General features: G+C 45.5%; 1 protein-coding gene across 1 annotated transcript in view; it reads right to left on the reverse strand.

Moving 5' to 3' along the window:
* Positions 1-83: 83 nt before the first annotated feature.
* LOC147612911 (dicarboxylate transporter 2.1, chloroplastic-like) overlaps positions 84-27,740 on the reverse strand; it is a 27,815-nt gene continuing 158 nt past the window's right edge. The window contains exons 1-5 of the mRNA XM_086782182.1: positions 26,496-27,740; positions 1,746-2,059; positions 892-1,340; positions 647-774; positions 84-355 (exon numbers count right to left, since the gene is read on the reverse strand). The exon at positions 26,496-27,740 is cut by the window's right edge and continues 158 nt beyond it. Coding sequence (XP_086638308.1) covers positions 659-774; positions 892-1,340; positions 1,746-2,059; positions 26,496-27,341 — 1,725 coding nt within the window. The 5' untranslated portion in view covers positions 27,342-27,740 and the 3' untranslated portion in view covers positions 84-355; positions 647-658. The remainder of the gene's footprint in view (positions 356-646; positions 775-891; positions 1,341-1,745; positions 2,060-26,495) is intronic.

The following is a 27,740-nucleotide window of genomic DNA, read 5'->3' on the forward strand; positions in this document are numbered from 1 at the left end:
CATCCCAAAGATGAACCTGTTTCCTGAAGCGTGGAGAGATTTTTTCAACAATAACTTCAAAATTTCAGAGCAGGAGACATGGGTTCAAAAATGTCCTCTAGCTTCCATAAGTTACAGCTTTAGTAATGATCCCAATAATTCTTTTTATTTCAGTAAATCATTTCAGCTTGTGCCAACAATTCATGCTCCAGTTACTAAACCTCTATGCACTTGCATCAAGGAATTACTGTGAGCAGAGGTATGCTAAGCTCATACGACTCCTCCCTAATCCTTCAAAACAAACCTGCTGTAAAAACCCTAAGTGTCAAAAATGGCACGACAATCATCTTCACGCGGGATACCAATCAATCTAATCCTGCAGGCAGGTTACAAGACACGTAAATATATATTTGACACATGAATCATGCTTCATTATCCAACACTACAATAACAAGATTCTATAGAAAGGGGCCTGCCACGGCTAAGAGAGACAGACAGACAGACAGACAGACAGAGAGAATTTAAAATGTAAGGGTAGAAAAGAGGGGTACTCCTTTTAGGCTTCCATATATTTTTTGAGCCTCACAATGATTTTACCCACTACTGCTCTCTGAGCAAATATTACATACTCCTTAGACCTTCCTTCACAAAAGCGGTTACAACTTACCAGTGGGTGCAGTTAATATAAACCTAAAAATTTCCACCAGCCAAGGCCAACAACAACCCACACAATGCAGCTGCATAATGCACAAATGAACCCCGTTTTGAATATCTCAGGCAATTCCACATAGCCAGCTGCACACATCAAATTGAATATTTAGCAACTTATCTGCTCCATGACATAGCTACTATATACTGTCGTATCAGCAAGAAAAAGAACACAAAATCCAATATCATAGCAATGCCATGTACCTCCATAATAAACAGCAGCCTGTCCGCTGCTGTAGTGAGTAAGAGCTCCGAAAAGGTTTGTGTTGTAGGCCAAAGCCAGGGCTGCTAGTACACCTGGCACACCAGCTGCAATATGCATGGCTAAGAATGCTGAATAAAGTGCCCCAACATGACCAGTCTGACTGGCAAAGAGATAGTGAATCAAAAAGTACGATACTTGGAGAATGCCCAGGGCTGCTGGCCAGCTCAGGGAGAACGAAAATAGCATCTTGCCAACTGAGTCTGACATCCATTGTACAATCCCAAGACTTGTAAGCTGACCTGCCATGCCTACTAGAACAGCAAACCAGGCAAGTGTGTCCCACGCTGACTTTTCACTTAAGCAATCATCCCAGCCCAGGACACCCAGCACCAATAACACAGAAAGCCCCAGCATGGCAGTTACAACACTTGAAATACCTAACTTGTCTCTGTACAAACCAAAAGACAGTGGTCAGCCTAGTACAGAACCTGCAGAAAAAACACCAACTGGCAAACTGAAATTGAATAACAATGTCTTCCATATGAAATTGAAGGAGCTAGTGTAGAAACATGACACATTGTAATGTTACTTCCCTGGCCATGTAGAGCAGTCTTATCAAGGCTAATATGTTTAAATATAGGCTCTCGAATGACAGCTAAATTGATGAAGTGGAGGCTATAGTCCACCAGATGTAACAAAGGGTGCCAAATTTGTGGGTGCAACAACCTACACCATTCCTTACTTACACACAAAGTTTGCGCTGCAATCAAATTGCATCTGTCTATGTATAAATACAAACAAAATAGCACAAGACGACAATCACTATCTGCTAAGATTGCACGAAGAACATTACCCAAATACCCATAGTGAGACTGCAAGAAGCATTGTTGCCATCATAACCCATTCGTTTCGTGTCACAGGGCCCATTTCCTGCAACTTCTTTGCTGCAATGGCAGGTGCATCAGGTGTATCCTTCACCTCTGGTGGTGAAAGCTTGTACATTAGAAGAGGAGTCGCTATTAGAGAAACAATAGCTGGAACACTTGCTGCTTTGAACCATGTAACCCAAGGACTTGACAGAACAACTCCCAAGCTCTCTGCTAATTTAATGCATAGAAGATTCTGAGCTGCTGCAGTTAAGAACAGAGCACTAGAATGTCCTGCAGCCTGTCCAAATTCACAAACAAATGAGAAGTTCCTAAATGCTTTAAGTCAAACCAGTAACATATATACTCCAAAATAATCTTAAGAATTTATCTGTTCACACTCCAGCACATTAGTTTGTAGTGGTTCCAAATTTGCCAATAAACACTTTCTTAAGTTGTCCATGTTTTTGTTACAGAGATTTTCACACCCCCGTAAGTGGGCCCTCCTTCCACCCCCATGCGATGACACCCCCAACCGTGCAGAGTAAGATTTGAACCCAGCACCTCCGCCGTGGGAGTTCCAAGGCTTCAACCAACTCGCATACGCACGACAGGAGTATGTTGTCAGCGTTAATGGGAAAGGTTGGCTAGCAGGAGATGATTGGAACCTAATTCACCCTCTCGGTTTGCCCATCAGAATGAGGATAACCAGAGGAACTCATACTGGCTTCAATGATAATGGTTCTCTCAATAATACATGGACTGGCCATCATTGTTTGGGCACCCACACTTTTGAAAAGTCCATAAATCTTGCTAAGTGTGTAAAATACTCATAAATGACTGTAAATCCTGTAAATTTCAAAAATGGTGACATCACTGCTCTCTTCGAAACAGTTGTCCTCAACTGCTGTAAGTGGAGTCATATAATTCATAACTTCTATATAATCCAAAGATCCAAGACCATCAAGTCTTGCATAGTTCAAACGTCCTCAATGTCCACAAAACACTAGATAAAGAACTCGATAGAGGATTGGGCAAACCCAAACATCCTCCGATGGTGACCAAACTTTGCAAGCATGTGGGGGTGGGTCCCCCCGCATGCTTGCAGTGAAGGCACAGGACTGTAGAGACTGGACCACTCAAGTGGTCGCTCTCCTTCGAACATCTACTTCGAGCCTCTTGTTTGGTACTGTATTCATTTGTACATGGACATCATCTGGTTCATTGAACCCATGGAGCATTGTATTTGTTAGATACTCCCAATAATATATCATATATTGAGGGGGGGAGTCGGCCCGTTCCGGCCCCAGTGCTGGTGTCCATCTATTTCATTTCAATTTGCAGTTGTTAGTAAGTTGTCCATTTCAAATTGTGATATTAAGTTGTGCTAGTACGCGTGTGGGTGTCCAACGGAGTCTATTCCCACTCGACGGGATCGGTTTCATCCATAGTGTTGGTTGTTCCCACCGAGCCACGAGCTGAGCTAACTAGGTTGACGTACTGACCAATCTCCTCCTCGTGACGTCCCATACCGCCACGAAGCTACCCTCACGGGCCTCGAGATTGTTGCTGGCCTCGGGTACGTAAAGCAGGTGCACGTCTGCACTAGATCCAGGCTCCAAGACCATAGAGCTCTCACAAATCTCGCGAGACTCTATATGACTAATGACTAACCTTGGCCACCCTTTTATAGGCTCTTGGCCGGTCATCGGGCGTCCAAACTTGGGCACCCGTCTGTCCATACTTGGGTGCCCGCCCGTTAGTCTATCCCTAACTCAGCTCGCCAATCAGCCTGCCTAGCTCCAAGCTTTCCCAAACCTCGAAGCTAGTCTTGTGTGCGTGTAGTACACGGTAGATACACACTGTGCACATGACATACTTCCCTTACTCTAAGAGGTCACTCGTGAGCTCACTAAAAAGCCAGGGTAATCTCTCTGAGGAGTAGTCATTGTCTCCCATGTAGCGTCCTCCTCAACACGATCCTTCCACTTGATCTTGTATTCCGTGATAAGCGTATTACGCAATCTTTTTTCACGAAATCCAAGAATCTTTTTAGGTTTGTGCGGAATAAATGTCATGTCCTCGACATCTATGATTCCTTGAAGAGTAACTAATTGGTCTGTTCCACCCAGTACTTCCTTAAGTCTAGTGACATGAAATACAAGATGAACTTTCACATGAGAAGGCAAATCCAATTCATATGCAACGGAACCAATCCTTCGTGTAATATGAAATGGTCCACAGTATCTAGGGGATAATTTCGGAGATCAACCTGTCCGTAAAGTCTCGGAATCTTTCGGAACTCGCAAATATACCATCGTTTGTTCAGAGAACTCTCTGGGTGAACAATGTCTATTAGAATAAAACCTGTCTTGGTCTTGAGCACTTCTAATAGATTCTTTCGCAACTTGTAACATTTCTTGCATATCTTGCAAAAAATTACGTGTTGCATCATGTTGAAGTCCTGAGAATCCTACTGTAACAGGTGATCTAGGTTGAAAACCATACATAAGCATGAAAGGACTAAAACCTATACTTGTATGCTTAGTACTGTTATATGCAAATTCTAAGATAGGAAGATAAACTGCCGTGCTAATTGCGTAGCTGTAATAGTCTTCCGGGTCGGTAAAAATCTAGCCATTTTTGTCAAGCGATCTACCACAACCCAAATAGAATCGTGGCCTTGATGTGTTCTTGGCAATCCGGTAATAAAATCCATGGAAATACTTTCCCATTTATTACCTGGGATTTGCAAAGGATGCAACAACCCAGCATGTCTAAAGCATTCAGCTTTATTTGCGTGACAAATTTGATACTTGAGAATATAATCTTCTACATATCCTTTCATCTTTGGCCAATAAAAAGTGTGTTTCACTAACGATAGTGTCCTGTGTACCCCAGGGTGTCCAGTAGAAGGGGCGTGGTGACACTCCTTAAGAATCTTGGACCTAATGTTCGGGATCTGTGGTACATAAATTTTGTCATTACGGAATAGTAAACCATTCCGAATCATCCATTGGCCTCCTGCAGTCTGCTCAGTCATTGAGTCTTGGTCAATCAATGAGCTCCCGTCCTGGATCTTCTGCCAAAATGGACCAAAATAACTATCAGTCCTGCAAAGCCCTCTCATTGATTGAAATAAGTCAGTAGAAATCTCGGTGAACGACAAAGTATTCACCTCTCTAATACGACTAAGCGTATCTGCAACACTATCCATGGACCCTTTCCGATAACGGATCTCAAAATCAAAATCTTACATTAACTCAGTTCAACGAGCTTTCCTTCCTCTCAAATTATCCGCATCACGCACATACTTGATTGACTGATGATCAGTCAATACCACAAACTTGGAGCCATATAAATAATGTCTCCAAACCTTCAGAGCATGAATCACAGCATAAAGCTCCTTCTCAAGGGTTGGCCAACGAGATTGAGTGTCGTGTAGCTTTTTACTTTCAAAAGCAACCGGTCTACCATCTTGAAATAGAGCAGTCCCGATGGCATAGTCACTGGCATCAGTTTCAAGAACATAAGGCCGACTAGGATCGGGTAATGCTAAGATAGGTGCTTCCTTGACTTTATCTTTCAAAAGTTTGAAGGCCATATCCAAATCGTTATTCCAAGTGATAGGTTGATTTGACTTACGTCCACGACCTTTCAATAAGTCGGTCATCGGTAGTGTGAGCTGAGAGTACTTCCACACAGATTTCCGAAGAAAAACAACAAAACCGAGAAAAGAACGAAGTTGTTTCACTGTTTGCGGTATAGGCCAGTCCAGAACCTTCTGAACTTGGTCACAGTCAATGCTCAATCCATCTCTAGTGTTCTTGTGTCCCAAGTAAATGATGTCTGTCATAAAGAACTCACATTTACTTAACTTAGCATATAGTCGATTCTGTCTTAAAATAGATAAGACAATCGTGAGGTGTCTAACATGATCCTCAAGAGTACGACTATATATCAAAATATCATCCAGGAACACCACCACAAATTTCCCCAAATGGTCACGAAAAAGATCGTTCATCAGTTGTTACTGGAAAGTGGCTGGAGCATTGGTTAACCCAAAAGGTAATACGAGAAACTCGTAATGGCCATACCTAGTCCGAAAGGCGGTTCTTTCGACATGCCTTTCATGAATACGTATCTGGTGATAGCCAGTACGTAAATCTATCTTCGTGAAATATTTCGCTCTTGCTAACCGGTCAATCAGATCATCTGATCTAGGGAGAGGATAACGGTTCTTAATTGTCAGCTTGTTCAATCTCTTGTAATCTATACACATTCTCTAGGTGTTGTACTTCTTTCTCCTAAGCAACACAGGTGCACCCCAAGGTGATTTACTTGGACGGATTTGGCCCATGCTCAAATAATCTTCGAGTTGTTTAGCCAACTCATCTTGCTCAGCTTGGCTCATTTTGTAAGGTGGAATATTGACAGGATGAGCACCAGGGATCAAGTCAATATATGATGATCTACGGCTCGTTCAGGTGGTAAACCCGATGGCAGTTTCTTAGGAAATACATCTTGAAACGAATCAAGTATCTTCTGTAATTCTTTGCTTTCAAACACACTTAATTCATTTACATCCATGGAAGGGATGAGAAAGGAAGAAAGTGGAATCAATACTGGATGTCCTTATGCTGAAAAGAAAAAATATGACTAGACTAATCTATCTGGACTTGAAGAGTCTTAAACCACTCAATCCCTAATAACAAGTCTACATTTTCTAGGTGCATAACATAGCATTCCAGAGTATATTTGTAGTCCTGAATCTGGATTGGAAGCATCTCCACCGTTCGATCCCATACTTGCCTTTCCGCAGGTAGGCGTACCTCATAGGTATGATCGCTGGGTGTCGTATCAAGACTCAATTTCTGCACAAGTTTGTAGTTAACAAAGTTTATGGAGAAGTTTATGTAAACCTACTGCTAACTGGATCTTTTTTCCATCATCATATGGATGAAACTGAAAATGGACCTGCCACTTATGTAGCCAAGTGTCCACGATCTCCTTGGTACGCTGCTTTTGCTCGCCTCCGAACGGTTCCGGAGTAATAGCAGAGGCCAAGGTATCCATACCCGAAAGAGTAGAGGGGGTAGTGGTCAAGAGAGAGATGGAGTTCTGCAAGGCTTGCATCTGGGCGGCAATTTGTGCCTAACGTTCCGAGGAAGAAGCTTCGATAGCTACTTTGAACTCTTGGAAATCTGATTTTGATACATAATCGTCAAAAAGATCGGCATCGGTATCTTCCGTAGCGGCAAGCCTTCGCGTTCGACAAGGGGCTTCAACTCCGATTCTTGGGTCGACATCGTGAAGAGGACAAGTGGAGAGAAAATTCGATCTTTGCACAATAAAAGTGCAAGGGAACTTGATAGCTTGAAAACTTGAGAGATGTGTGGCAAGAAGTCCACTTAAGGGGTTTATATAACTATCCCCAAAAGCTACTTAAGCTTTTGCTTTTGTGTTTAAAATAAAAAATTATATATATATATATTCTGTTTTCTTTTAAAAAAAACAGACACCTTTAAACCTTGGAGGGGCCTTTAAACCTTTAAAAAAAAAGTTTAATCTAAAAAAACAAAAGCGCCAAATGCTTTTTTTTTCTCCTTCCCTCCTGGATTAGCGCCGCCGACTGCCAGCGTGATCTTGCAGTCGCCCACCTTGCTGCTGTTGCCTCATGTACTGCCGGCACCGCCTGTATGGAGGTTGGTGTGGCTGTCTACGCCAGCTTGCCTATGTAGGCCTGGGCGCCTGCCGGCCTGGCCTAGGCGCGCCTGCCTACGTAGGCCTAGGCACCTGCGTAGACCTGACCTGGGCGCCTGCCTGCGTAGGCCTGGCCTGGGCGCTTGCCTACGTAGGCTTGGTCGATTGCCTACGTAGGCCTGGCCTACTGCATGCGTGCGCCTCGTACAATAGTACTCGGCCAGCAGTACACGACTAGCCGTCGCTTCTCTCGCTCTCTCTCTCTTTCTCTTTCGTGCAGCCAAAAGCAAACGAACATGCTTTTTTTTTTTCTGTTTTCTCTCACCTGAAACTGTTTACACAGTTCAAAAACATCTTTCCTCTTCTTTCTAGACCACAATCGCTATCATCACGGGTTCCTATGATGAAAAAACAACATACTGAATCTGAAAAACAGCAGTATGCACAGAAAATTTGGTCCCCACAAGAGACTTGAAAAATTCGTACTGTGCGCTAATTGCTAACCCAAACATGCTCTGATGGAGACCAAACTTTGCAAGCATGTGGGGGTGGTCTCTCCCTCATGCTTGCAAAGTTTGATCCCCATCCGAGCATGTTTGGGTACGATGGTGAGGGGAAGAGCAGGATTTTCCATGGCCTCTTAAGCACCAAGAGACTTAAAAAATCCACACTAGGCGCTAATTACTAACCCAAACATGCTCTAATGGTGGTGACGAAACTTTGCAAGCATGTGGGTGACCATGCGCCTAATGCCCAGCCAAGAAGGGAAAGCATGCACAACATTTAATGTGATTTATACTAAATTTAGTCAGTCGTGGGGAATATTTTAGACAGCCAACTGGTTGTCTAGAGGGGTATAAATACCCATGCCTCTTTTTAGTTCCTTCATCTCATATTTCACCAAGAGCTAAAGCTGATCAAAGAGCCAGGACAATCAAGGATAAGCTAACGCAGAAGGGGTGAAGGATTGCAGGTCAAGGGCAAAGTTATCTCAGAAAAGAAAGGTCAAGTTTTCTGTATTTATTTTCAGATTTGCATCATTCTAAGCAAATACACCATTCGTGGTGGGGGCCCTACAGAGGGTATTCGGGATATTGTGTCCTCTTCTCCCTATCCATTAACAGTGAAAGCGTAAATCTTTTTCAGACCTAACCTATTGGGAGAGACAGGATTCGAACCTACGTAGTGTCATTAGAGAGAGATACACCACCATCTGCAGTGGACATCCCTCACTCCGCCAGATCATGGAGTCCGCAGACCAGCTCAGATTTGGCCAGTTCTTGCTAGAGACACAGCGCCACAGAGAGACATTGCTACGGACTCATACCACAAGGAGAGGTGGGCGACAGCTCCAGCTCACTGATTTCTTCCATAGATCTATCCCAATGCCTACCCTGACACAAGAGGGGGTTACACTTCAGCGCGCTACGGACCTCCGAGCCAGACGAAGACCGAGAGCACCAGGCTACCAGACTCCCAGACTACATCAGAGGGAGATCACACAAATACGGGCTCGACATCAGCACTATCCAAAAGCGGCTCACTTACACTTACACTCACACCCGGAGATCATGCTCCGAGGTATTTTTGCCTCGCCATCGCCTATGTATCACATATAACACCCCCATTATGGTACTGGTTGGAGCTTGTCATGTGCACAGTGTGTATCTACCGTGTGCTACACGCACACAAGACTAGCTTCGAGGTTTGGGGAAGCTTGGAGCTAGGCAGGCTGATTGGCGAGCTGAGTTAGGGATAGACTAACGGGCGGGCACCCAAGTATGGACGGGCAGACACCCAAGTGTGGACACCCGATGACCAGCCAAGAGCCTATAAAAGGGTGGCCAAGGTTAGTCATTAGTCATATAGAGTCTCACGAGATTTGTGAGAGCTCTATGGTCTTGGAGCCTGGATCTAGTGCAGACGTGCACCTGCTTTACGGAGCCGAGGCCGGCAGCAATCTCGAGGCCCGCGAGGGTAGCTTCGTGGCGGTATGGGACGTCACGAGAAGGAGATTGGTCGGTACGTCAACCTAGTTAGCTCAGCTCGTGGCTCGGTGGGGATAGCCAAGACTGTGGACTTGCCCATGGCTGTCATGGTTGGGAGGTGAGTCAGGCCTGCACCCCCTTGTTGTTTGTTTGTTTGTTTGCGGCCCCTTGTTGTTTGTTTGTTTGTTTGCGGGATTCGAGTCTCGTACCAAGAGCGATCACGAGGAGATCCGGTGGGGACTTGACAGTGGTATCAAAGCATGCCTCATGAACGAGCAAGTCGGTAGGTAGAGAAGATGAGGTCGAAGAAAGGTATGTGTTCAAAAACGCCTTTTGACCGTGGTTCTCCAAAAGCTTGGACTACCCAGCACTGAACGGGTGTTAGCGGCGGTAGACAGAATCCTTTATCAGATTTACAACAAAGTTCTTTACTTAAATCTAATTCACTTACTTGTAGCTCGCAACTGGAAGACAAATACCCGAGGTGTCTGTGTGCATCTACTAGAAGTGGACACCAGGGCGCAGCAGCCTGTCGAGGAGGAGGAGGAGCTGCCTGTGTAGAAGGTGTAGCCACCTAGGAGGTGCAAAGCCACCTGTAGCCGCCTATGGAGGGAAGGTGTAACCGCCTGCAGAGGAGCACAGCCAATAGCTGAGCAGGACACAGCCGCCTGCTGTGGAGGAGGAGGAAGCGTAGCCGCCAATGGAAAATAGGTACAGCCGCCTGCTGGAGGAGATGGAGCAGCCGCTATGCAGAGTAGGCAGCCGCCTGCTCGAGAGGAAAAGGGAGGTGGCGCAGCCTGAGGAGATGGTGGAATCGCCTAGCTGCAGAAGCACAGCCGCCTGCTATGGCCACCTGCAGAGGAGAGGGCAGCCTGCTGGAGAACCAACGCAGCCGCCAACTGAAGGTACAGCAGCCGCCTGGCTGCAGTGCACAGCCGCCTAGCTGCAGCCTGCACCACCTGCAGTGTAGAGGGCAGCCCCACGCAGCCTGTAGAAGGAGAGTGTAGAGCTGGAAAATAAACGCAGCCACGTACAGAAGCTACAGCCGCCTGCTGTGATGCTGAAACCGCCTCGCTGCAGCCTGTAGAGGAAGAGGCGTGGAGGAGCAGCCGCCGATGGAAAATAGGTACAGCCGCCTGCTGCCTGCTGGAGGAGATGGAGCAGCCGCTATGCAGAGCAGGCAGCCGCCTGTAAAGGGGGTACAGTCGCCTGTATGGGTGTAGGAGCAGCCTGAGGAGATGGAGGCACACGATCATGTGTGTGTGAGCAGAAGGGTGGTCGCTTTTTTTGTAGATGTTGAAGGGGAGTTAAAAGATCACAGCTAGCCGGCTCCCCACGTTTGCATGGGCACGGCCAGCTTCATGGTGTGGTGTAGGTAGGTGGCCATGCACCCACCCCCACACACTTAAGGGGTTAAGTGTGGGGTTTCCCTCCCCACCTTGGCCCACAAGTGGGTGCCCACTTTTTAAATGAATGTGAACTTACAACCTTATAACATTAACGGTTAGAAATAAAACTATTAGACCAACAAGTGCAATACACTTACCACCTGTTCACACGCAACAAGACTCGTCAGAAGACAGAGCAAACTTCACGACTCACTGGCAGGCATCCCCGCTCAGTAAGTCACACGTCAAGCAAGCAAACACAAGAATACAAGTCATGCAAAAACAGTTTCAAACATGCAAAACATGAGTGCATGTGTATCATGGACATATCTCCCGTTCATGGAACAAGTACAAAATATCTGTCGGGCACAAAAATGGCACGACGTAAAACATAAATCCTGGTCTTCCTATGGAGTGACAGTCCCATAGGTAAAACACAGTTCCAAGCACGAGCCTCCCTATGGAGTGACAGTCCCATAGGCAAGACACGGCACAAATGCTAGCTCTTCCATGGCGTGACAATCCCATGGATAGAACACAGTCCAGGTCATACACGGGTGGCACCAGTCTGGCTCCCGTCCATGTTAAGCAAAAATACTAGCCTCTTCACATGAGACACCGGCCTGGCCTCAAGTGAACCAGACACAGAACTGGAGATGGACCAAATGGTCGGCCAATTGTGGTGACATCCCCCCGGGCTTCTTAAGAGTTGTCCTCAACTGAAAAGCCTCAAGATATGCTTGCAACAACTGTGGGTAATCAATAAAATAATCCTAGTTTACCCACTTTGCATCAATTGTACGGCAATACCACTCTGCCATAAATAATCTCAAACGGAGCCTTTCCCGTGGAGGCATGGATCGTATAATTGTAGGCAAATTCAACAAGTGGAAGATACTTTTCCCATGCAGTCTTTTGATCTGCCACATAACACTTCAACAAATCCAACACGGCTGAATTTGCAGCTTCACTTTGGCCATCCGTTTGGGGATGATAAGCTGATGAAAACTCAAGTTTAGTACCCAGGTTATCAAATAAAGCCCTCCAAAAGAGACTCGTAGTCCTAGGATCTCTATCCCCAACAATGGATTTAGGCATACCATGATGCTTGAAAATATTAGCAAGAAAAAGCTTTACCATATGATCAACTTTAATGGTTTTCTTGACGAGCAAGAAATGAGCTTGCTTGCTAAACCTGTCCACAATGGTCCAAATAGCATCATTCCCATGTTGGGATCTAGGTAAGTCCATAATAAAATCCATAGTAATACTTTCCCAAGGTTGCGAGGGAATAAGCAATGGCTGAAGCAAACCTGGAGGTTTTTGCCTGTCAAATTTCACCTTTTGGCAAGTAATACATGCACGTACATAAGCCTCAATGTCTTTACGCATGCTTGGCCAAAAGAAATTCTCTCTCAATCATGCGTGTAGTGGGCATGATACCTCTATGACCAGCATAAGATGGAGCGTGACATTCCTCCATAACCTTTGGACGCAAATCCTTCACGACACATAGGCAGTTATCCTTCATAAGATAACCCTCGTTGATCTTTCCTGGAGTATGCACAATCTGAAAATGAAACATGGAAAGAAAGTTTGCCATTCTCATCTGCTTCTCCGAAAGCTTTGTTTGAGATAGAAAGTATCTCAAGCCTTGATGATCTGTCTTGACTACAAATTCAGCCCCAAGAAGATAATGTTTCCATATCTTTAAGGCATGAATTATAGCCAAGAGCTCTTTCTCATAGATATCCATACGAAGCTCAGAATCATGCAAACGACAGCTCTCGTATGCAACTGCATGCCCTTCTTGATTTAGGACAGCTCCTATACAATCGCCACAGGCATCACATTCTACTACGAATGATCTTTGCAAGTCAGGAACAATCAATACGGGTCCACATATGATAGCATGCTTGAGTTGCAAGAAAGCATCCTATTCTTTTGAACTCCATTTGAAAGTGGTTTTCTTCTTTGTGAGATCATGTAGAGGGGTGGCTATCATAGCAAAATGCCTTATGAAACGCCTATAATATGAACATAATCCCAGAAAACTACGTACTTGATGTACGTTTTGCAATTCTGGCCAATTCCGAATGGTCTCTATCTTTGCAGGATCCATTGTTACTCCATCCTTGGATACAATGTGACCCAGATTATGTATCTCTGAAAGGAAGAACTCACTTTTCGTGGCATTAATGAAAAGTTTATGCTTCCGCAACTCTTCGAACACTGTGACCAAATGAGTTCTGTGTTCCTGCTCATTCTTGGAGAAAACCAAGATATCATCAAAGAATACTCCTGTGAATTTGCGATGGGGTCGGAATATCCTATCCACCATACGATTAAACATGGCAGGAGCATTGGTGAGACCAAAAGGCATTACCAAAAATTCATATAATCCAAAGGCTGTCCTGAATGCAGTTTTATGGACATCTCATATTTGGTGATAACCACTCTTCAAATCAAGACGGCTGAAACAAGCCGAACCATCAAGTTTATCCAAAATGTCATCAATTCGCGGAATTGGGAATCTGTTCTTGATGGTAAGCTTGTTTAAAGCTCTATAGTCCACACACATGCGGAATGAGCCGTCTTTCTTTTGAACAAGAAGTACAGGAGAGCAATAAGGTGAGGAACTAGGCTGAACCAAACCTCTCTAAAAGCTCATTTACCTGCTTCATGATCTCTTCTTGTTGTGCGGCACTCACACAGTATGCAGGTTTGTTAGGTGGAGAACTACCTGGCACAAGATCTATGCAATGATCCTCGGGACTTTGGGGAGGTAATTCACCTAGCAATGCATCAGCAAAACAGTCGTTGAATGCATGAAGAAAATTCAACCTATCATAAGTCATAGCATCCACATTTTGATGACTTGGTTCAATGCTATCACGAACAAAAACCAAGTACGCAAAAAGACTCTTTTTCATTGCTTTATTAATTTGGATGTGAGATACAAGTGGGATGGAATCCCCTTCTTTGCCAGCATCAATAAAATGCATGCGGCCTTTATGCATAAAAGAAATCATGTTGGTCTTGTACTCTTTGCGGGGCTCAAGCCTATGATGCCATGGCTTGCCCAACAATACATCACATCCATTTAATGGTGCAACTAAGAAATGTTCATTATCAAGGTAGCCCTGGATATGTATGCGTAACTTCCCTATCAATGGGGTAACCTGCACCTCTTTACCAACAAAAGCAGCTTCGGCTTCAATCTGAGGTTCCATGTTTTCAACCTCAATACCCAAGGCAGCTACCGTTTGTATAGAGATGAAGTTATCGGTTGCACAGTCATCAAACATGAATAAGGCGGGCTGATCCTTGATTTGACCCCAAGCCTTGCATACCATCCGCTCTTTTGCATCATGATTTGTGTTTCCCTGCACATCGGAAACTGCATGTACATTAGCCTTGGTCTGCTTGTCCTCGTGCTTAGGTTTGCGGTCAGGGCATTGTCGAAACATATGCTCTTTGCTGCCACAAGAAAAACATTTTCCCTCCTTGGCATATTGCTCTCTTTGCTCCGGGGTCAAGCCAAATTTGTTCTTCTTTGGGCCTTGATCTTTAGATGAGGTATTTTCAGCTTTACCTCCCTTGTGGATCTCCCGGAAGTTCTTTTTAGGTGGCTGTCCACCTTTTTGCAGATTTGGGACAGCCTTGTCTTTCCTCTTTGAACCGCCTTGATCTTGCTTAATTTTCAGCACCAATTGCTCCGTAGCAAGAGCAGAAGCTGTAAGCTGTTGCAAAGTATTTTTCGGGTGTAATTCAATGCCCGAATGATAAGCTGGTTGCAATCCGGAGCGAAACTTCCTCTTTCTTTCATCCTTAGTGATTTGCATAAAAGGAGTTACCTCCAACAACACTTTCCAAAACTTGTTGACATATTGTTGCACACTTTCATTATCTCTTTGCTCAAGTCTATCCCACTTTTGAGTGCGAGTTTGCTCCGCATTTGGTGGCAAGAACTGAGCATAGAATCTGTCCTTAAACTCCTTCCAAGTGCAAATGGGATCTTTGGTGATCTTTTCAGTGATCCACCAATGAGCAGCGGTCCCTTTCAAAAACATGCTAGCATGGCGTACTTTAGACTTCTCAGTGAAGTCCTCATCGCTAAAAGCAATGTCAAACTGTGCCACAAATGCTAACACTTTGGAAGCATCATGCTCTCCATGCTTCTTTTCCCCTTATCCAACGGGGCAGCCCTATCGGCATGGGCTTCATGGGCCATCTTGGAAGTTTCATGAAGCACGGTGGCATGTGCTCCACGAACTTGTGAATCAAATGCATGTGACTTTCCCGCATAAGGCAATGTCTCTCCATGAGACAACTCAGAAGGCAAAGCTCTTCTAGTGGCAGACCTGTCACCCCTACCATGGGATACATGTCTTGAATGCATGTAACCATCATGCCCTCCATGAGCACTAGCATACATATACCTGTCAGGCTTTGTGCCTTGTGGAGAAGATGCATGACGAGAGGTGACTGTCCCCTCTTCCTTTTGCATAAATGACCTCAACCTTTGAGATGCGGGATCTCCATGCTTCAAGCGAGGTGGATTTCTGAATTTCAGCTCTCCATCTTCCCCCTCTTTGATATCGCCTTTGCGGAGGAGGTAAGAAAGTGCCAACTCCCTTGGCTTCTTGCCCACTTCCCGTGCCATGGACTCAAAAGTCACATCTACCATTGCATCGACTTTCCTTGCTTCAATGGCACTTTGCACATGGGGATCTTCAAGCAAAAATTTTAGCTCTTGCTCTTGTGCCTGCAAAAGCTTTCTCATATGCTCCAATTCAGCCCTCATTGCATCAGGCTCTTCTTCTTGCATGATTGTCTTTCCTCGAGACAGTTGTCCCTTTGAATCACTATCATTTACCCTTTCAAGGGGCTTGTGCCTTCCTCGTAAAGCATCAAAACCACGCGAGGCACTTGATTGGCCCCTTGAATTAGGCACTTCCAAAGGGTGGCCTTGGCTGTCCATTGTGTTAAGTGTGCTAGAAGCGGGGTGTCCAATACACAGGTTCCTTTCCCCACTAGGAAGAGGGAAACAACCGTGCTCTGATACCAATAAAACCGATCCCGTCAAGTGGCTCCGTTGGACACCCACACGCGTAATAGCACAACTTAATATCACAATTTGAAATGGACAACTTAATGACAACTGCAAATTGAAATGAAATAGATGGACACCAGCATTGGGGCCAGAACGGGCCGATCCCCCCCTCAATATATGATATATTATTGGGAGTATTTAACAAATACGATGCTCCATGGGTTCAATGAACCAGGTGATGTCCATGTACAAATGAATACAGTACCAAACAAGAGGCTCGAAGTAGATGTTCGAAGGAGAGCGACCACTTAAGTGGTCCAGTCTCTACAGTCCTATGCCTTCATTGGAATCCACGAAGAGCGCCCCACTGGTGTTCCAGGACCACGCACAAACAAGCGCTCCCGTACTAACGCCTGGCTCTCCGATCTCGGCACCTTTGGACCGTGGTCCTCCAAAGCTTGGACTACCCAGTACCGAACGCAGTACCGAACGGGTGTTAGCGGTAGAGAGAATCCTTTATCAGATTTACAACAAAGTTCTTCACTTAAATCTGAATTCACTTACTTGTAGCTCGCAATTGGAAGACAAATACCCAAGGTATCTGTGTGCATCTACTAGAGGTGGACACCAGGGCGCAGCAGCCTGTCGAGGAGGAGGAGGAGGAGCTGCCTGTGTAGAAGGTGTAGCCACCTAGGAGGTGCAAAGCCACCTGTAGCCGCCTATGGAGGGAAGGTGTAACCGCCTGCAGAGGAGCACAGCCAACTGCTGAGCAGGACACAGCCGCCTGCTGTGGAGGAGGAGGAAGCGTAGCCGCCAATGGAAAATAGGTACAGCCGCCTACTGCAGGAGATGGAGCAGCCGCTATGCAGAGAAGGCAGCCGCCTGCTGGAGAGGAAAAGGGAGGTGGCACAGCCTAAGGAGATGGTGGAACCGCCTGGCTGCAGAAGCACAGCCGCCTGCTATGGCCGCCTGCAGAGGAGAGGGCAGCCTGCTGGAGAACCAACGCAGCCGCCAACTGAAGGTACAGCAGCCGCCTGGCTGCAGTGCACAGCCGCCTGGCTGCAGCCTGCACCACCTGCAGTGTAGAGGGCAGCCCCACGCAGCCTGTAGAAGGAGAGTGCAGAGCTGGAAAATAAACGCAGCCACGTACAGAAGCTACAGCCGCCTGCTGTGATGCTGAAACCGCCTCGCTGCAGCCTGCAGAGGAAGAGGCATGGAGGAGCAGCCGCCGATGGAAAATAGGTACAGCCACCTGCTGAAGGAGATGGAGCAGCCGCTATGCAGAGCAGGCAGCCGCCTGTAAAGGGGGTACAGTCGCCTGTATGGGTGTAGGAGCAGCCTGAGGAGATGGAGGCGCACGATCATGTGTGTGTGAGCAGAAGGGTGGTCGCTTTTTTTGTAGATGTTGAAGGGGAGTTAAAAGATCACAGCTAGCCGGCTCCCCACGTTTGCATGGGAGCGGCCAGCTTCATGGTGTGGTGTGGGTAGGTGGCCATGCACCCACCCCCACACACTTAAGGGGTTAAGTGTGGGGTTTCCCTCCCCACCTTGGCCCACAAGTGGGTGCCCACTTTTTAAATGAATGTGAACTTACAACCTTATAACATTAAAGGTTAGAAATAAAACTATTAAACCAACAAGTGCAATACACTTATCACCTATTCACACACAACAAAACTCGTCAGAAGACAGAGCAAACTTCACGACTCACTCGTAGTTGTCCCCGCTCAATGAGTGACATGTCAAGCAAGCAAACACAAGAATACAAGTCATGCAAAAACAGTTTCAAACATGCAAAACATGAGTGCATGTGCAAATAGTATCATGGACATATCTCCCGTTCATGGAACAAGTACAAAATATCTGTCGGGCACAAAAATGGCACGACGTAAAACATAAATCCTAGTCTTCCTATGGAGTGACAGTCCCATAGGTAAAACACAGTTCCAGGCACGAGCCTCCCTATGGAGTGACAGTCCCATAGGCAAGACACAGCACAAATACTGGCTCTTCCATGGCGTGACAATCCCATGGATAGAACACAGTCCAGGTCATACACGGGTGGCACCAGTCTGGCTCCGGTCCATACGACACCATCCTACTAACACACCGGTGGCACCAGTCTGGCTCCCATCCATGTTAAGCAAAAATACTGGCCTCTTCACATGAGACACCGGCCTGGCCTCAAGTGAACCAGACACAAAACAGGAGATGGACCAAATGGTCGGCCAATTGGTGACAGTGGGCTTGCCCACGGCTGTCATGGTTGGGAGGGGAGTCAGGCCTGCACCCCCTTGTTGTTTGTTTGTTTGTTTGCAGGATTCGAGTCTCGTACCAGAAGCGATCACGAGGAGATCCGGTGGGGATTTGACAGAGCTAGACAGATCTGCATTGCATTCTTGTATACCCTACGCATATAGGTTGCATACTGAGCCTCTAGCAGTAGTGCTCCATCCATCACACCCCCCCACTAGCTTAGTACTTTCATAGTTTATTTCATGTTCATTTTGTCCTTTTTTTTTCTGGACATCCAGAAGACATTGACAGTTGTACATTGATTTGTCTCATAGGTTGAGTTCGGCCTCTAGTATGTATCTAGAAACCACTCCCACTGCAAATGCAATGTCCGGCCTGGTAGCAACCATGGCATACATGAGACTGCCACAAGCTGAAGCATACGGAATCTTGGCCATATCAGCCCTGTCACTATCCGATTGTGGGCTGTCCATAGCACTGAGTTTCACATATGGAGGCAAAGGAGTACTAGTCTTCTTCCCCCCTTCCATATTGAACCTCTGCAAAACTTTGCCAATGTATTCCTTCTGAGACAAATACAACACATGCTGATTTCTGTCCCGAAGTATCCGCATACCCAAAATGTGATTTGCATCACCCAAATCCTTCATATCAAAGGTCTGATGCAGCCTCTTCTTCAAGGCATCCATCTCTTTACGAGATTTCCCGGCAATCAACATATCATCAACATACAAGATGAGGATCAATAGACTGCCATCCAAAGCTTTCTTGGTGTATAAGCAATGATCTATGTCACTTCTCCTGAAATCTTGGGATTTCATGAATGTATCAAATTTATGATACCATTCCCTTGGTGCCTGTTTGAGCCCATAAAGACTCTTTTTCAGCTTGCATACAAGCTTCTCCTTTCCATTCACTGCATAACCCTCTGGTTGTTGCATATATATCTCCTCATGGAGATCACCGTGAAGAAAAGCAGTCTTCACATCCATCTGAATCAAATCCAGATCATCATGAGCAACCAAAGCTAGTACAGCTCTAAGTGTGGTCATTTTGACCACTAGAGAGAAGATCTCAAAGTCCACACCATATTCCTCCTTGAAGCCCTTAGCCACTAACCTGGCTTTGTATCTTGGCTTTGCATCTGGCGCAACTTTGAGCCTGTAAACCCACTTGCATGGCAAAACCTTCTTGCCTGTAGGCAAATGCACCAACTTCCATGTTCCATTTTTGTGCAGAGAATCCATCTCTGACTTCATAGCACGCTCCCAAAGAGCCTTGTCTGCCCTCTGTAAAGCCTCCTTATAACATGAGGGCTCCCCACAGTCAGTGAGCATCAAGTAGTCAACCCCTGGAACAAACCTGTCAGGGGCTCTGGAGGGTCTTGTGGACCTCCGTACCCAATGACCATCATTTGCAGGTTGCTGTCCAGCCTGCATATCACCTATTGGTGGCTCCTGTTCCATGCCATAAGGTTGAAAAATCATGCCCGGTATCTCCTCTAACTGTGGGATATCCATAGGGATATCTTCTGCCATCTCTGGCTATCCATTTGGACCATTTTCAGCACCATTTAAGGGCTGGTTTTGCTGCTGTAATGGCTGATTTACAGCCCTTGGTTGTTGTCCACGATGTCCATCATCATCAAAGATGACTCTGCCAAGCTCCTGTTGCCTTGCAGGCTCCTTATACATGCATGTTTCATCAAAAATGACATCATTGTGGCGTATAATCTTTCTATTCACTGGATCCCAAAGTCTATACCCCATTTCACCTCTGTCACTATATCCTAGGAATATACATTTGTAAGACTTAGGATCAAGTTTGGTGCGTATTTCCCTGCGTATGTGCACGTACGCAACACAACCAAACACTCTCAAGTGCTTGTAGGACGGAGGCTTCCCTGTCCATACTTCCTCTGGCACTTTCCCACCAAGCCTCGTGTTAGGTGACTTGTTTATAAGATGAACGGCTGTCATAACAGCTTCAGCCCAAAAACCATGAGGTAACGCAACATGTGACAACATAGAACGGACCTTTTCATGAATGGTCCTGTTCATCCTCTCTGCTGTCCCGTTTTGTGGAGGATCATAAGAAGTAGAGAGCTCCCTCTTGATGCCTTTAGCATCACAAAAGTCCTGAAACTGTTTGGACATATACTCTCCACCATTGTCGGAACGCAAAGCCTTCAGTGTTTTACCAGTTTGATTCTAAACATGAGCAACAAACTTCTCAAACACTGAGAATGTATCACTCTTCAAACGAAGAGGATAAACCCACACCTTGCGTGTGGCATCATCAATAAAAGACAATATATTTTGCCCCTCCCAAAGAAAGCTGAGGCATCTCACATACATCTGTATGCACAAGCTCTAACTGAGCATCTTTCTGTCCAAGAGCTTTCTTGCGGGGGCACTGGAGTTGCCTGCCGTATATACAATGCTCACAAAACTGAAAACTTGAGAACTTTAGAGAAGGCAAGTAACCAAAACGAGACAATTGCTCCATTCCTTTGACACTCATGTGTCCCAACCAGCTATGCCACATAGAGATTTCCGGCAGCTCGGTTGCATTTACATTAGCATGGTGACAAACACGAGCATGCATGAAGTAAAGAGTGTCCACCTTAGAGCCTCTGGCAACAACCAGTGAGCCCTTACTAATCTTCCACTTTCCACGACCAAATGTGGTAACATTATCAGCATCATCAAGCTGTCCAGTAGAAAGAAGGTTCTTCTTGATCTCAGGCACATGCCTGACATCATGGAGCATAAGCTGTGAGCCATCTGAAAACACAAGCCTCACATCACCTCTGCCAAGAATCTTGCATGCATGGTTGTCACCCAAATAAACTACTCCTTCATTGCCAGCAGTATACCTGACAAACAAGTCTCTGCAACCTGTGACATGAAAGGAGGCACCTGAATCAATGATCCATGAGTGCATACCATGACCATCTCCTGCAAGGAGTGAATGGGCATCAAGTGAAGACGTGAATAGGACTTCATCCTCACTGTCACCTGCATGTGACACATTGACTTCTTCAATCTTGACTCCACTTTTGCCCTTTGGCTTTGCATCTTTGGCTTCATCTTTGTCTTTGTCTTTTCCTTTGCCCTTTTCCTTTTGATCATTCTTCCATTTGTAGCATTGCTTTTTGATATGTCTCTTCTTGCCACAATAATGGCATTCCAAGTCCTTTTGAAGCGGGACTTGCTCCTTCCCCGTTCTTGGCTTTTACCCCTTTGCTGGGATCTCCCACGTGCATTCATTGCATTGGACTTTCCAACAGAGTTGTTCTTCCTGTTCATCTCCTCTTGAAGAAGAGCACCTTCCACATCTGCATATGACAGCATAGCATTTGAATTGCTAGTGTTTGTCCTGAATGTGTCCCAACTCTCTGGCAAAGTGCATAAGAGAAAGGTGGCTTTGAACTCATCGTCCATTGCCAACTTTTGATTGATTACCTGGCTGACAACACCATTAAACTCATTTAGATGGGCTGTCATAGACGCCCCTTCCTTTATTTGAAGACCTATGAGTTTCTTCAACCAATACACTTTGCTTGAGGCACTTTGCTAGGCATACAAGTCCTGCAATCTTTGCCACATTCCCCAAGCTGTCTTCTCTTTACGAATGCTGAAAAGTAAAGAGTCTCACACAGACAACATGATAGTAGATCTTGCCAGCTCATCCATATCTTCCCACTCTTCAGCAGTAAGAGAAGCGGACATTACACCCCTTTCTTTGATGGGCTTGTGCTTCTTCTTCTGGAGCAACACATTATAGCACTGGGTTTGCCAAATGTCATAATTATGTGAGCCTTCAAGCTTCTTGATGTGAAGCAATGAAGAGCTCTCACCTGTGGTTGCCATAGCAATATGCAACCTGTCACAGTCAATGCCTGACTCCCTGCAAGATGTGCAAACACTGCACCAAAAGTACACAAAGTGCTCACAGTTGTTCTCCCAAAGTTTATCTCCCACTGCGGAAGCACGAATGCAACTCTACTCCCACTGAATGTGATAAAATCACCAAAATCTGGTTGCTGCAGATTTAGGACAGCACCTTAGATGTGCTTTGTTCCCCTTCCAAAATACTGTACAACAGTACTAAGTGCTCACCAATGATGTACCAAATCTATACCGGCAAGTACAGTAACTGAAAATGAGCCTTTTCCTCACTCAAATCAATGTACAGCCATGCCAAAACTTGTACAAAGTTGTACCAAATCTGTACCAGTACGTACAACAGCAATAAATAAGGCCCTGGCTGTACCCACCAGCCATGGGTAGGCCATGGAGGGCTGAGCCCTAGGGGCATGCCAAGGGTAGCCGACAGGTTATCCAGCCTTATGATGGCTGTATGGCAAGTATGGGGCAGCCCATACAGGCTGCCCAGCCTCCAAAACAGCAAGTATTCAGTGCCCAGCCTTCATGTGACCATGCGCCTAATGCCCAACCAAGAAGGGAAAGCATGCACAACATTTAATGTGATTTATACTGAATTTAGTCAGTCGTGGGCAATATTTTAGACAGCCGACTGCTGGAAAACCAGCTGACTGGTTGTCTAGAGGGGTATAAATACCCATGCCTCTTTTCAGTTCCTTCATCTCATATTTCACCAAGAGCTAAAGCTCATCAAAGGGCCATGACAGTCAAGGATAAGCTAACGCAGAAGGGGTGAAGAATTGGAGGTCAAGGGCTGAGTTATCTCAGCCAAGAAAGGTCAAGTTTTCTGTATTTATTTTCAGATTTGCATCATTCTAATAAAGCAAATACACCATTCATGGTGGGGGCCCTACAAAGGCTATTCGGGACCCAATATTGTGTCCTCTCCCTCTCTCTCTCTCTCTCTCTCTCTCTCTCTCTCTCTCTCTCTCTATATATATATATATATATATATATATATAATTTTAATTTTTTTTCTCTGCACATCTATATTCAATTTTGTGCGTTAATTCCGTCGCGACAAGTGTTCTGTTTTTCTGAGCATTGAAGTTACCGATCTCCCCCGAAGCTTCCGCATGTTACACTATCTTGATGTTCACTTTGTATTTATGTTTTGGGAAGGTTCCGAAACTGGATCCCTGAACATTTTACCTAGTTGATACAATTGGGCAAATGGGTGTTTCTTCCAGTTCAGTTGCATTCATGTCTGTGCATGTCTTTAATTTTATTTTTGGATGATTTGTTTTGTTTGCCTAGACAATGCCTAAGATTATTACTTGTGTTGTCCATGGGGCCAGGGACGTCTCGGCACCCTAAGGACGTGTGAGCACACTTGTTTTGGTTTGACAACTGGTCTACATGTGTTTTACAGGTGGTAAGTGCTCTTGAAACTCAATTTACAGCTTTATGTTTTCACATGCTAATAATTATTTGTGCAAGTCCACATTCACTTATAAGTGACCGGACAAGTTATAAGCTGTACACATTGGGCAGGACTATTTTAATACACATGGCGGCCAAAGTATCAGGCATTGGACATCATATGGGCCTTTTGCTTGTAGGCGCCCCCCTTTTTGGACCAAAAAAGCGCACGAGTTGCTATTTTTGGCAGAGAGCTCTATTACAGGCAGAGAGTGGATGGTTGGATGCTTTCTAGGAGCATACAAGGGCTCATCGCCTGCTTCCATGCATCCTATCTACTGGCCGACCTGTTTTGGAGCCCCATCTCTTCAAGTCGACTTCTCCAAGGCACTCATATCTGTTGGCTGACTTCATCTAGGTGTATTTGAGGGGTGGTCGACTGCTGGTCCCTCTTTGAGCTGGTCGACTTCTTCCTTCGGCTCTATAGGGTTGGAAACAAGCATACAGGGCTATCCCAGGCTGATGTGGGAATGTTCTGGGTTGTCCATAGTTGTCCTACATGTGCTTGTAGCCGGTAGAGCTCCCTTGTTCGGTTCACGAGCCTTGAATTTGACATATGTTTTATTGTGTTTTCATCTTGTATTGGTAGATTCACGTGCATGCCAGTGGAGAAACCTTAGGCACCCCCAAGGTTGTATCTGAAGCAGACACCTTTTTGGTAATCTAACCATAAGGGGAGGGGGGGTCAGCCCATCTTCTGGCGTGTGGTGTACTGTGCAGAACTGTCTATCTTCTCTCTTTCTCTGTCATATTTATGTGTTTAATCACGGTTTAAGATAGTTAAGATTTCTGTGTTACAATTGCCCTTCCATTACAACGCAATGGAGTGACCGGCAACACCACTGGAGCTAGATTTTCAAGCAATTCGGTGGCATGATTATCTTCCACGAAAGGCCAACCCCATGGCCGATGCATTAAGCAAGAAAGGAAAAATGTCCTACATCTAATCCACATGGATGGAGCTTGTTGGTGCAAGAAATGAAGCACAAGTACATAGATCCTTATGAATTCAGTACTCAATGGCAACATGCATTGGACGCCATAGGACCATATAATTTCTTGATACGCAATGGTTGGCTTTTCTACATAAGTCGACTTTATGTCTTGAAGTAATTTAGGATAATGATTCTCCATGCTATCCATAACGCCATCACTAGTGACTATAGGGGCATTAACTCAACGTTGAAGAAAACTGAGAGGCAATTCTACTAACCCAGAATGAAGCACGGCATATTCACCTATGTGCAATATTGTCCTATTTGTCAAAAGGTGAAATGCCAATTCCCCATGGCCCTATCAAAATATCTCTATGGATTTTGTGGCAAATATGCCTCCCAGTCCACATAAGCGTAACACACAGTGTTTAACAGTTTTGATCGTTTTAGCAAGTTCATTATGCTTATTCCTTGAAGGGCTAATGTGATTGCCGAAGATGTTACAAAATTGTTTATCTGCCATTGATACCCAATAGGTGGCATACCTAGGACCATTGTATGAGATCGCGATGCCAAGTTTACCAGTCATTTTTGGAGGCCATTGTTTGATATTTTTTGTACTAAGTTGAATTTTTTTAGTGCATTTCACCCACAGACGGACAGCCAAACAGAGATTTAAAATCAATTGGCAATCAACGTGCTAAAGTGCTATGTCCATGATTAGCAAGGTAAGTGGGAACACTTTTTGTCTTTGGTTCAAGCTGTTCTGAATGACTCTTTTTCTTCAACTATTTGTAGGACTCCATATGAGGCAGCATTTGGACGGACGTTCCAATCTATATTGACTAGGACATCGTCTTCAACACCCAATGCTCACCGCGTGACGGAGACTTACCAAGAGATTTTGGAGTCTGTGAAAGACAGGTCGGCCAAAGCACAAAAGGTCTATTCTCAGCAGGACAACAAGGACAAAAGGAATGCGAAATTTTCAAAAGGGTATTTGCGTTTTTCTCAGGATCATGAAACAAAGGTTCAAATAGATGGACAAGCGATGCCCAAAGTTATTGTTTCAAAATTTCGGACCTTTTCCCATTCTGAAGAAGCTTAACAAGGTGTCAATGCGCGTCAGTTCCTCGCGAAGTTTCAGGATCGAGGGACGCATGAAGCAGCTTGACTAGAATAGCCATGTAAGGGCTATCCAAGAGACACCTAGGCACTTGGGACAACATTGGTGGAGGAGTTTGGAAACTAGTCCTACTTTAAAATATTTGGGGATTTGATTGTCGGACCTTGTCCCATACTATTTTCCATTATCCTACCTTTCTTGTTTATAATCAGTGGCCTTAAACGGGGCGAGCATGTGCAAGAATTCGGTCCAACATTTTTGGATGCTGGTCGCTACTTCAATTCAAACTGTGAAAATGTTCAACTCCATACCGACAATACAAGGCCTCCATAATTTCCACTCATCTTAGAATCAATTGGAGCCTATTCTAGAACCAAATCATGATCAATTCCTTGTCTAAAGACATTGCAAACCTGATCAACTAACAATAAAACATAGAGCCATAATTACTTCAAAAAGTGATGGCATTGTGGCAGTAAGATAAGTAAGAAAGTGTGTTGAAATTTAAAAAACATCAGTCTGCTTAGACAGCAGGCAACAAGTCCAGCTTTATGCAAATATAAAATAGACATGTGAAAACATATGCCTGCACTCATTATATCCGTGTATGCATGTGAGGTAACGAGCTCAAGTTTCATGACATGAATATTTGAATAAGTGACAAAACATGTGCTGCATGATGAAGTATGGTGGCAAGCGTGAAAACAAACTACATCAATGACATGCATTCATGAAGTGTGTCAGAAAGCTGAAGGAGTAAGCATGAAATCTGCACAAGTGGCATGCATCCATAAATGGTGACAAGCTCAGATATGTAGGCAAGAACACTGCATTGATGACATCACAAATCGTGGCAACAAGCTCAAATTATGTGCACAAAGAGTTGCAACGGCAAAGGAATGGAAAGCAGAACCTGAAATTGGGTTTGAATAAGGTAGGAACCGAGCTTTTTGGATGAAGGATCGTGAGGCTTGCTACCAGCGGACAATGACAGTGACTGTATGATTGGTAAGAACACTCCACCTGCCCGAGCAGTGGTACTTGGCATGGCAGGGGCAATGAGAGCCTCGCTGATAGTCAGGCCATAGGATAGCCCCAGGGTGCTTTTGCCCAGCAATTTGACAAAGTAAGTGGCAATGCGATCACCAAGGCCCGTCTTCACAAACCCTCGAGCGAAGAAGAACGATATGACGATGAGCCAGATGACCTCGTTGGTCATGGCACTGAAGGCCACCGCGAATGGCAAGGTGCCTGAAACAATGGAGGTTGTGAGCCCGAGAAAGGCCCAGGCCCCCACAGGCAAGGGACTGAGAACTAACCCTGTGATCGTCGAGAGGAAAATGGCCAGTAATTGCCATGCCTGAGTGGAAACAGCCGCTGGCTTTGGAACAAAGAACCTCACAATGATGCCTACTGCTACTGATAGGGCGAAAGGCAAGGGTTTTGCTCCTTGCCATGGTTTGCTCGAGACAGGAGCTCTCTCTGCAGCAGCTGATGCAGAAACCTGTCTTGGTTTACCAGCTGAAAGAAACCGTGGCTTCTGCTGCGTCGAAAAGAATGAAGACAGGCCGCTATTCTGTGCGTTAAAGGAGGAAGACGACAGGCTCTCAAAGCTCGCAGCGGCACGGGGGGAGCAAGATGGCAGAGAAGGCTGGGCTGAAGATGAGACGCTGCTGGATCCAGGTAAGCGAAGGCGGTGAGAAAGAGCGAAGGGAGAGGCCAGGGGAGCTCGAGGTGTCTTCAGAATAAGGCTCTCCATGGATGGCAGATCTCTGTGGTGAAGAAGCGGATCGCTAGGGTTTCAAGCCTGCAGACCTCCTTCTGTTGTGATGTGCAGATCGCCTCTAGGGTTAAAGTTTCACTGCAGATCGTCCGTGGGGTCAGCTGTAGAGCAGATAGCCTGTCTCTTAGATAGGGTTTCTGAGCTGCTGTAATGCCTTGGGCTCGGATCGTCTCTAGGGTTAGGGCAACTGTGCTGCTGCGCAGATCGCTTCAAGGGTTAAGGTTTCTCAGCTGTTCATGTTGTCTCTCTCTTTTCAGGCGGACTGTGGACCGCAAAGCAACGCTAGGCTAGCCGGCATCGACCATCGGGATAGCCAGTGCATGCATGTGTGGAGCAAGGCCAAAGCTTTTGTCGCGTTTGACAATCATGGCGACG

Source organism: Cibotium barometz, chromosome 44 (genome assembly GCF_041138505.1).
Source record: "Cibotium barometz isolate CiBa-2024 chromosome 44, ASM4113850v1, whole genome shotgun sequence".
NCBI lineage: Eukaryota > Viridiplantae > Streptophyta > Polypodiopsida > Cyatheales > Cibotiaceae > Cibotium > Cibotium barometz.